Source organism: Gymnoscopelus braueri, assembly GCF_963280865.1.
Source record: "Gymnoscopelus braueri genome assembly, chromosome: 14".
NCBI classification, from domain to species: Eukaryota; Metazoa; Chordata; class Actinopteri; order Myctophiformes; family Myctophidae; genus Gymnoscopelus; species Gymnoscopelus braueri.
The window spans coordinates 9,913,410-9,925,490 of NC_137619.1; the positions used below are offsets into that span (position 1 = coordinate 9,913,410).

Sequence of the window (12,081 nt, forward strand, 5' to 3'; positions counted from 1 at the left end):
TGAAGGAAGATTTTGTAAGCATCCACCATGGTGCTCAATTTGCACTTCTTAACGATACTTGTGCACGCGTTTTCCCCCTTTGAAAAAAAAAAGACGGAGAGAATGACTTGTACTTAGAGTTGAGTTTACTGGCAACAGTTTGAACATCAGCCACAAAAGTGTGGCTGGTTGACAGAAAGGCTGGTGATGTGCGAATCAATCAGTCATGAGTTTCAAGGGGTTAGGTGTCAGAACAGCGTTCTAAATTCAGAAGGAGAAAATGTATCACTAACCAGTTGATGATGTTTAGAGAGAGTTTTGGCATTATGCCTCAGGCTCGTGAGAAGATCACTGTCCAGCCTCGTCTTTACAGACAGTTCTTTGACAAAATTCTTCAGGTGAAAGGCAAAGGCACCGCTGCAGTTACACTATGGGACAAATGACAGGACCTGGTCAGGGTACTGCAGTTTTGTCAAGTAGGACAAATAAAATGTGTCTTAGTTGAACAAAAAGAACATAAAAGGCCTGCATGGACCATTCTGAATGCTCCATAATCAACAAATAGATTACTTACGGCTTCTTCTCTCATTTTGTCAGTTGGCATGTGAAAGGTGATTTCCTGTAGAAATAAGAGATTGTAACAGTTGTGTTATTATTCTAATCCACTGGATGGTTATGCCAAGATATTTACACAAGGAAGAGATGCATGCTGGTGATATTGAAACCTATAACAAATACATATTTAGCATTGTAATAATTTCCAGTGAATTGAATAGTGAAATTAGACTACTACTCAATTGATTGGGGACCCCGTAGCAACATTAATGAAACGTTACTAACATAAACACTTATGGGGGCTGTACTAGAGAGAGAAACCGGAGAACAATGCCAAGCCATGACCATTCGAAACCACTATGCAAATCTCGGCCATGTGTCTCTCCACCCCCCAAAGTAACACAGAGACTCGCTCAAAAGCAGCCTAGTAGAGCCTACTTTGCCCTACAAATGTAACCATTTAATGATTCTCCCACGACTATATTTTGCAATAGAAACCTTCAACATTCGAACTGTGTTAATATGAAAAAAACCCCGAAAAACACAGTTAAATTCCCATTTTCCTCTGTTTCCACAAACGCGACTTGGGGAAGCTTTTACCAGTAGGGATCACATATAACAAAATGACTTAAAGGAGGAGTTCACCCAAAAAATGACCTATTTTCTATCAATTGCACACCCCATGAAGCCTTGAATTCAGGGATATTTATTTGTTTTTGTGGCATTCCTAAGCCAATAATGTGATGACCGGGTGTATTTCCGGTAGGAGACACAAATAATCTACTTTGTGTCTCCTACCGGATACATTAGCCGGTAGGAGACGGGAATCAAATTATTAGCTTAGGAATGCGACAAAAACTAAAATAAATCCATGGATTCAAGGCTTCATGGGGTGTGCAATTGATAGAAAATAAGTATTTTTTGGGGTGAACTACTCCTTTAAGGACTCAAAATACAGTAACTTAAAGGGCAAGAACACTTTGGTAGAGGTTTGGCTTGTGTTACCTTGCTATGATGTAACTCCAAAGGTGGACAAGAAATACAAAATAATTGCTTGATTGATTAGAAATTGATAATTCAAAATATGCTCCTCATTGACTTGAATTGTACGGTAAAACAGCTCTCAAAGTCACTCTTTTAGCACGTAAACAAACACAAACAAAGTTGATTCAGACGATATAGAACATCACCAAACCCAGTACTGTTTTTTTTTAAATAAAAATGTTTAAAAAAGTGCTGGGTTTGGTGATGTTCTATATTGTCTGTATCAGCGTTGTTTGTGTTCGTTTACGTGCTAAATGAGTGACTTAGAGAGCTGTTTCACTGTACAATGTACTGTAAGTCAATGAGGAGCATATTTTGAATGATCAATTTCTAATCAATCGAGCAATTATTTTAGATTTCTTGTCCACCTTTGGAGTTACATCATGGCAAGGTAACTACGCAACCCAAACCTCTACCAAAGTGGTCTTGCCCTTTAAATACTAATACAAAGAACACCAAGTGTGTGTGGGTGGACAGCACCAGTGCCATCTATTAGAGAGTTACGCCAACTCCGTTCACTTCTTCGGGCCAGGTCTTCTACATACACATACATTGGAAAATAGTGACAAATCCTGAAGTTCATGGAATGCATTGAAGTCGACGGCTCCTTGTCACTATTTCCAGCTACATGAACCACGTGACCGACGCTGTTTCTGACCCCTCATTGGCGCAACTCTCTAATAGAAGGCTCTGGACAGCACTACTGAAAGTGCTGCCAAAGACCACAGGTGTTCACAGATCTTAAATAGTCTTCTCCAGTCTTCTCCACCCCATCACCAGGAGCTAGGGTGATTGGCAGCCAGCAATCAGGTGATGGTCAGCACCTGGAAGTGAACACTCAAAACTCACACACAATCCCACACATGCCCTGACACAAAACCCACACACACACTGCCACACAGTCACACAATACTCACACTCGTAACAACCGCTGTACTAACAGTAACAAAGGGCAACTGGGAATTGACAGAAAGACGAAAAGGGGGAAGGTTAAATCTTTATCATCTAGCCTACTTTGTCAGACTGTGCGAGTCGAGTCGAATTGAGTCTACGTGTCATATTGCGTGACAATAATCTACAACCTTCGTCAGCCAACGAATGCCGTGGGCAATGTTTTACCTCAGCACAAACAAAAAGGGGGACAGGAGGAAAATGTGGACCCCGGTCTTGAGTGAGCCATTTTTCATGAAACCGTCTGCACACACAGACCAGCAGATAGGGATCGATTCACATTTCACTGTGATTTAACGCATGAAACCTGTCAAATCGCCACAGTAATTTCCCCCGGTGAAAGTAGCGGTTTCTGTTAACCCATTTTGGGCGGGAACCCCTATTTGTAACTATACCTTTCAAGACGGGAACCCCTTTTGGGGTTCTTGTTGCTATGTACAGTATATAGCAAAAGTATAGCATAGTTTTTTAATACATATTTGAATTTTTTTCAGAAAACTTAGGTCAGGATTTAAAAGGCGCTTTTAGAATCGGCCTCAGGTCTAAATGGGTTAAAACACACACACAAAAAAAAATGACCTTCCATTTATTTGTATGTGTTGGTAGCGGTTATATAAACGGTCTCAGTTTGACTATCCTACAATAGCATGGATGGGCTGGTAGACAGCCATTCTTATCCCTGTCACACTGAACCACCAGAGATGCTTAAGATGAACGATTTTGTCACATTTACTGTACAGTATATGTCACGGTGTTGAAATGTAGTCTGGGATGATGCAACTTGTATTAAAAGGGAATGGACGGATGTGACGTCATCCCAAAAAAACGCGCATCCGCCCCAATGATGGGATCTTGAGAAAAAGGTCCATATCTCCGAGCGCTTTGGATAAAAGCGCTATATAAATGCACCATTTACCATGTCTTTTTACTGTGGTCAAAACAAGCCATTTTCGACGGGCGATCTCTCTGCAATGGCGGATGGCGGTAGAAATGTTATTGTTCCAGTCGTTAGACGGGACCCTTGGCCATCGCCCAGACACCTTTAATTTACATCCAGGTCCTCGATGTGGCTTCTTCACCTATAAAAAGATCGCCGGTAAAAAACGCTGGCACTGGCTGTACCCTGTTTTTAAAAACCTCTGGCACTCAATGTGTTAAAGGGTTGTAGGATCATTCCTAAGTTGCGTAAGAGCGCCCCTTGTGGATTTTTTTTTTTTTTAATGTGATATTACGTTTATGGCACTCCACGGGTGGTACTTGAGTACATGTAGGCGTACTTAGTTACTTTACACCACTGCTTTTCCACAACTACACCTGACCTTAACGACCAAAGTTTCATGATCATTATATGATCATGACATTTCCATGGTAACTTTAATCCACTGCTGTCGCTGAAGTTATGATATAATAAAGGACCCCCATAATTATATGTATTTGGACGTGGACCCCCCATCTGAAAATGTTTTGTGCCAGGGACCACCAGAAGAGAAGATTTGTGTTAAAGAATATATATCAAAATTTCAAAAATGTTCAATAATAGCAGATATACAAGCTCACAGCGTGGCACGAAGTGACGCGCTGTGAGCTTGTATATCTGCTATTTTGTAATAGCCAACGATAAAATCGTTAAAATGACACAGATGCTTATCCGGTTTTAACGAGTTGAAGGATGTTTTCCTTTTCACCAAGCTCTTATTCAAAATATGAATTCACATAATGCATAATCGTGCATAGCTTTATTACTGACAGACTGTTTACACAGAATACTAGACAGACGGTCATGCATTTTTATGTTTATTCAGAACAATAATAATAATAATAATAATGTAGTCCACACACCTTTGTGGTATTTGTCACTGGATATTTTGGAAAACACCAGCATCTGCATTTAACCCATCCTTAGTGACAGGAGCAGTGGGCACTAGGGGGCAGTGTCTCGGGGAGCAGTTGGGGGTAAAGTATCTTGGTCAGGGACACTTTGACACATTGCTGTAGGGCCTGGAATTGAACCTGAGACCTCTGGGTTCCAAGGCGGGCTCTATAATCATTCAACTATGGCCGCACCTTGAGCAGTGCATGCTTTGAATAATGTGGTTGGTTGGTTGGTTGGTTGGTTGGTTGGTGTGTGTGTGTGTGTGTGTGTGTGTGTGTGTGTGTGTGTGTGTGTGTGTGTGTGTGTGTGTGTGTGTGTGTGTGTGTGTGTGTGTGTGTGTGTGTGTACTATGTAACTAAAATGTATAGGCAGGTCAGACTGGTCTGGTGACAGAGTACCTCTATCTATCATACGATCTCTTTGGTGTCAATACGTCACCATTCTTAACTATAAGAGAAGGGTCTCACACACAGACTGCATTGAACCTTCTACTGGAGCTGAACATACACTCAACACACTCAGACGTCCTTTGATCTGAACAACAAGCTACAACTCAAAGACTTCAAGATGATACTTGTTGCTGCAGTTCTGTTTCTGGCTGTAACAGTCCACTCTGCTCCTCGTTGTGGAATCAACCAGGATCTGGACTGTGAGGAAAACTACAACAATGGTGATCATGAAATTCGGGAAAATTCCGGAACGGCCGCGCCATTTATGTACAAATGTGTAAATCCCAGAGCTAAATTTTGGTCCCAGTACGACACTGATCTGGACTGTGACAATGATGATCACGACCTGGATGATCACGACCTGGTTCTGGACTGTGACGAAGTCTCCACAGCGAGTGGTGTGTACACCATCAACCCCACTACTCCACCTGCCAAGGTCTACTGTGACATGGACACAGATGGAGGGAAGTGGACGGTCATCCAGAGAAGAGTGGACGGCACTCTGAACTTCTTCAGACCCTGGGCTCAGTACCGAGCTGGGTTTGGAGACGCATCAGGCGAGTACTGGCTGGGACTGGAGAACATGCATGTCCTTACCAAGGACAAAAAGTATGAGCTGAGGGTGGACATGGAAGACTTTGAGGGAAACACAGTGTTTGCCTCTTACTCCTCTTTCTCTGTGGGTTCTGAGGCTGATGGCTACAAGCTGCAGGTTGCTGGCTTCAAGGATGGAGGAGCAGGAAACGCACTGACCTATAACAATGGAATGAAATTCACAACCTTTGACAAAGATCAGGACACGTGGAGCGGCATCAACTGTGCAATTGATTGTTACAGTGCATTTTGGTACAGGGGCTGTACCTATGCTAATCCCAATGGTGTTTACCTTTGGGGAAAGACGCCTCACGCCCCAGGTGATGTAACAGGTGTATTCTGGGTCTACTGGAAGGGTTATTCTTACTCCCTGAAGGCTGTAGCGATGAAGATCAGACGTGTTCCTTAAACATGTTTAGGTTCGCATGCATGTATTTTAGAAAAGCACAGCCGTGGTATAAAAGGCATGATGCAATATTAACTCTTTTTCATGGTTTTAATTTGGGTTTTTTTCTCTCTTTGGGACTCTGTTTAGTCCTAAACTCATACAGTAGATATCTCTATTATTATCACATATTGTTACAGTGGTGACCTGTCAGGGCTTTTAAATGAATACATAATCCAAGATGTTGTGAACATCGTCATGAATAAAGAGATGCATGCAAAGACAAAGCAAGGTGTATTGTGTAATGCTTTACTTAAAGGTCGGGTCTATCTTTATAATCACATTTACAATGCATTATAAGGCTTCATAACACTAATGTTTATAATGATACATAACAACTTATAACAAGGTTTATGAAGTATTTTCCGTGTTGGTCAAATTACATTATTATGCTTAGAAGAACAGCATATTATAACTACCATACTTTTGTATTGTAGCTTGTTTTATAAGTATATAGAGGGTCTAAGTGTTTAGAGTGTATGTTATGCAGAGAGACTCCTTTACAGAATAAGCTTGCTGTTACAAATATGCACAGGGCAGTGGTGGAAAAAGTACTCACAATTTACTTGAGTAAAAGTACAAAAATATTGGTGTCAAAATGTACTTAAAGTACCAAAAGTAAAAGTACTAAAATATTTGAAAATAGCCTATGTATAAAATAGGGCTAAAGTGGTTAATGTATGTTTTATAATGTAATCATTTATATCTGCAAAGTAACTGGTAACTAAAGTTTTCAAATAATTGTAGTGGAGTAAAAGTACAATATTTGCCTCTGAGAAGTAAAAGTACTGAAAATGGTAAATACTCCAGTAAACATTTAAGTAAACATTCCTCAAAAGTGTACTTGAGTACATGTACTTAGTTACTTTACACCACAGGCACAGGGTCAATAGTATACAGCTACTTCATTCCTATTGTGGGAATGATTTTTAGTTTATTGTAATAATGTTTTACTTAATGTCATATAATGAATATACATATTTGCCATGTTTAATATCTCGAACCACATCAGAACAGCAATACTATCAGTGAGTGACAATATAAAGAGTGTCGTCATTCCCTGTTGTAGCAGAGACATCTGAGGGAGAATCTGAGTACATCCACACATCAACCCTAGCTCACTTAAAGATCCCAGTTGTGGGTTAGAATCCACCGCCGTACATCCAGCTTTGTCCAGAGTCTCTCTATACGAACATAATTGGTGTGTTCAGTAAAAAAGAAAAAAAAATGATGGTACAACTGGGTGAAATTACTTGTTGCACAAACCCCATCATTGCAGTTTTAAGAAAGCTGTAAAGAGATATGGAAAGGAAGAAACAGAAAAACATACATAATAAATATACATACGGTGCATTACATATATAAGGTGTGTGTGGTGGATAAATTGCAGTGGTATCAAGCAGTTAGACGTAATGACAGATAATGTACATAAGGTGCATGGATTAAGGGGGATTTTTTTTTAAATGAGGCATTTAAAAGTAGCAGATTATAAAAACATGTCATAGTATTTAGTCATAATAGTCATATATCGTTTCTGTCAGGTGGAAACCTCATATGTCCAAAACTGATACTTTTCAGGATTTAAATTAAAAAATAACAAAAATAGTAGATCTGCTACTTTTGATGCTTATGTGTGACGCTGTAGTATGATCAAGTATGACGTCAATTTATGAAAAAAACACAAAAAGTTCATGGCTGTGGGTCAAACAGGGCATGAGTTGTACGGTGTACCTGTTCAAAGTTGGCATTTCAATTGAGTGCTACAGCGCCACCCTTTGGCCGATGGTTGTGAGTTTCGGGCCTTGGCCCTTTGGCATAGCCCTCTACCATATTGCGTTTCGTAAAAAGTGACCACACGGTTAGGCCAGAACTGCAAAAACGGCGGAAGAAACAGGGCAGTTTCAAAGAGGCTTCGAGCCTGATAGGCCTCGAAACCTCAAATAGTACCTATGTGTACCCCTAGGGGTAGTCATACCCCTATTTAAAAAACACTGCTCCACAGTAAGAGCCTACAGTTGTCATATAATTGTAAATGAATGCAAGATTTTCTGTCATGTTTCTCAGCTTATAGCAAATGGAATGATGATTGTGTTACATTTATATAACTGTTTTGTTTAAACCAGTGTTTTTTTTCTTAAAGGAGTAGTTCACCCAAAAAAATATTTATTTTCTATCAATTGCACACCCCATGAAGCCTTGAATCCATGGATTTATTTGTGTGTTTGTCGCATTCCTAAGCCAATAATTTGATTCCTGTCTCCTACCGGCTAATGTATCCGGTAGGAGACACAAAGTAGACTCTTTGTATCTCCTACCGGAAATACACCCGGGCATTGGCTTAGGAATGCGACAAAAAACAAAATAAATCCATGTATTCAAGGCTTCATGGGGTGTGCAATTGATAGAAAATAAATCATTTTTTGGGTGAACTCCTCCTTTAAAGCCCCCCTTCTTACATCTGACTGAATTAAGCTGAGACCCCCCACATGTTGTGTGTGCGCAGTGTGGGAACACTGTTTAAAAGTATTTTGTTCCAGCTTAGCAAATGAAAAAGCATGTTTCTTTTTAAATAAATCATTTACAGATGGATGAAACAATCTGCTGTCAGTATCATTGTTTTATTGGTTATTCAGGTCAAATGCATATATATGTAATGTATTTCGGTTACAGTGTCTGATCAAATTAATAAGAAAAATCTAAATATTGAACCTAGTGTTGTTTTAAAGTGAAATCCTCCTTTAACATTCTGACATCAATCCTGACCTTCACATTTCTGCACACATTTCTGTGTGTGTGTGTGTGTGTGTGTGTGTGTGTGTGTGTGTGTGTGTGTGTGTGTGTGTGTGTGTGTGTGTGTGTGTGTGTGTGTGTGTGTGTGTGTGTGTGTGTGTGTGTTTGTGTGTTTGTGTGTGTGTGTGTGTTGCAAGGTGGCCACAACAGACATAGCCGGTTCTGGCACTGTGCTTTGATTTTCCAATTTTCAAAGTAAATATCTATACGTTCTTAACAATTTAACCCTCTATACTTGGTTGACCGGAGTTCTCAGGGGTCTGTACTTTGTATCTTCGCCGAAACATTGACGATCTGCAAACTCACGAGTCACAATGCAACATGATGAGCTGTCAATCCTGTTTCCTGTCAGTCTACAGGAATCCTCTGTCAGTTCACATTCCAAACACAGCAGCTAGTTTCCAGTAAGGACGTTCATTAAATATAGTAAACATGTTGTGTTGCCAGGAACTATTAACCCTATAGTTCTCAAACATGTTCGCGTGCCAAGGACCCCCATAATTATATGTATTTGGATGTGGACCCCCCATCTGAAAATGTTTTGTGCCAGGGACCACCAGAAGAGAAGATTTGTGTTAAAGAATATATATCAAAATTTCAAATATGTTAATAATAGCAGATATACAAGCTCACAGCGTGGCACGAAGTGACGCGCTGTGAGCTTGTATATCTGCTATTTTGTAATAGCCAACGATAAAATCGTTAAAATGACACAGATGCTTATCTATATGCCGGTTTTAACGAGTTGAAGGATGTTTTCCTTTTCACCAAGCTCTTATTCAAAATATGAATTCACATAATGCATAATCGTGCATAGCTTTATTACTGACAGACTGTTTACACAGAATCCTAGACAGACGGTCATGCATTTTTATGTTTATTCAGAACAATAATAATAATAATAATAATGTAGTCTACACACCTTTGTGGTATTTGTCACTGGATATTTTGGAAAACACCAGCATCTGCATTTAACCCATCCTTAGTGACAGGAGCAGTGGGCACTAGGGGGCAGTGTCTCGGGGAGCAGTTGGGGGTAAAGTATCTTGGTCGGGGACACTTTGACAAATTGCTGCAGGGCCTGGAATTGAACCTGAGACCTCTGGGTTCCAAGGCGGGCTCTATAATCATTCAACTATGGCCGCACCTTGAGCAGTGCATGCTTTGAATAATGTGGTTGGTTTGTGTGTGTGTGTGTGTGTGTGTGTGTGTGTGTGTGTGTGTGTGTGTGTGTGTGTGTGTGTGTGTGTGTGTGTGTGTGTGTGTGTGTGTGTGTGTGTGTGTGTGTGTGTGTGTGTGTGTGTGTACTATGTAACTAAAATGTATAGGCAGGTCAGACTGGTCTGGTGACAGAGTACCTCTATCTATCATACGATCTCTTTGGTGTCAATACGTCACCATTCTTAACTATAAGAGAAGGGTCTCACACACAGACTGCATTGAACCTTCTACTGGAGCTGAACATACACTCAACACACTCAGACGTCCTTTGATCTGAACAACAAGCTACAACTCAAAGACTTCAAGATGATACTTGTTGCTGCAGTTCTGTTTCTGGCTGTAACAGTCCACTCTGCTCCTCGTTGTGGAATCAACCAGGATCTGGACTGTGAGGAAAACTACAACAATGGTGATCATGAAATTCGGGAAAATTCCGGAACGGCCGCGCCATTTATGTACAAATGTGCAAATCCCAGAGCTAAATTTTGGTCCCTGCAGTACGCCCCTGATGACTGTGAGGAAGACTACAACAATGATGATCATGGTTATCACAAGCTGGTTCTGGACTGTGACGAAATCTACAAAAAAATCTCCACAGCGAGTGGTGTGTACACCATCAACCCCACTACTCCACCTGCCAAGGTCTACTGTGACATGGACACAGATGGAGGGAGGTGGACGGTCATCCAGAGAAGAGTGGACGGCACTCTGAACTTCTTCAGACCCTGGGCTCAGTACCGAGCTGGGTTTGGAGACACATCAGGCGAGTACTGGCTGGGACTGGAGAACATGCATGTCCTTACCAAGGACAAAAAGTATGAGCTGAGGGTGGACATGGAAGACTTTGAGGGAAACACAGTGTTTGCCTCTTACTCCTCTTTCTCTGTGGGTTCTGAGGCTGATGGCTACAAGCTGCAGGTTGCTGGCTTCCAGGATGGAGGAGCAGGAAACTCACTGACCTATCGTAGCAATGGAATGAAATTCTCAACCTTTGACAAAGATCAGGACACGTCGAGCACGAACTGTGCGATTAGTCATTACGGTGCATTTTGGTACGGGGGCTGTACCCATGCTAATCCCAATGGTGTTTACCATTGGGGAAAGACGACTCGCCACTCCTCAGGTGTAGTCTGGTCCAGCTGGAAGGGTTATTATTACTCCCTGAAGGCTGTAGCGATGAAGATCAGACGTGTTCCTTAAACATGTTTAGGTTCGCATGCATGTATTTTAGAAAAGCACAGCCGTGGTATAAAAGGCATGATGCAATATTTACTCTTTTTCATGGTTTTAATTTGGGTTTTTTTCTCTCTTTGGGACTCTGTTTAATCCTAAACTCATACAGTAGATATCTGTATTATTATCACATATTGTTACAGTGGTGACCTGTCAGGGCTTTTAAATGAATACATAATCCAAGATGTTGTGAACATCGTCATGAATAAAGAGATGCATGCAAAGACAAAGCAAGGTGTATTGTGTAATGCTTTACTTAAAGGTCGGGTCTATCTTTATAATCACATTTACAATGCATTATAAGGCTTCATAACACTAATGTTTATAATGATACATAACAACTTATAACAAGGTTTATGAAGTATTTTCCGTGTTGGTCAAATTACATTATTATGCTTAGAAGAACAGCATATTATAACTACCATACTTTTGTATTGTAGCTTGTTTTATAAGTATATAGAGGGTCTAAGTGTTTAGAGTGTATGTTATGCAGAGAGACTCCTTTACAGAATAAGCTTGCTGTTACAAATATGCACAGGGCAGTGGTGGAAAAAGTACTCACAATTTACTTGAGTAAAAGTACAAAAATATTGGTGTCAAAATGTACTTAAAGTACCAAAAGTAAAAGTACTAAAATATTTGAAAATAGCCTATGTATAAAATAGGGCTAAAGTGGTTAATGTATGTTTTATAATGTAATCATTTATATCTGCAAAGTAACTGGTAACTAAAGTTTTCAAATAATTGTAGTGGAGTAAAAGTACAATATTTGCCTCTGAGAAGTAAAAGTACTGAAAATGGTAAATACTCCAGTAAACATTTAAGTAAACATTCCTCAAAAGTGTACTTGAGTACATGTACTTAGTTACTTTACACCACAGGCACAGGGTCAATAGTATACAGCTACTTCATTCCTATTGTGGGAATGATTTTTAGTTTATTGTAAT

At 40.3% G+C, this 12,081-nt stretch overlaps 2 protein-coding genes across 2 annotated transcripts; both read left to right on the forward strand.

Moving 5' to 3' along the window:
• Positions 1 to 305: 305 nt before the first annotated feature.
• Positions 306 to 10,293, forward strand: LOC308099980 (microfibril-associated glycoprotein 4-like; the record flags this gene model as incomplete). The annotated part of the gene is made up of 3 exons (XM_080448882.1): positions 306 to 377; positions 5,159 to 5,765; positions 10,280 to 10,293. 3 exons carry the CDS (start codon positions 306 to 308, stop codon positions 10,291 to 10,293), a joined length of 693 nt encoding a protein of 230 aa, XP_080305008.1.
• Positions 10,294 to 10,354: 61 nt separating this feature from the next.
• Positions 10,355 to 11,294, forward strand: LOC308099981 (microfibril-associated glycoprotein 4-like; the record flags this gene model as incomplete). Its single annotated transcript, XM_080448883.1, has 1 exon — positions 10,355 to 11,294. One exon carries the CDS (start codon positions 10,355 to 10,357, stop codon positions 11,099 to 11,101), a length of 747 nt encoding a protein of 248 aa, XP_080305009.1. The 3' UTR covers positions 11,102 to 11,294.
• Between the last annotated feature and the right edge of the window lie 787 nt (positions 11,295 to 12,081).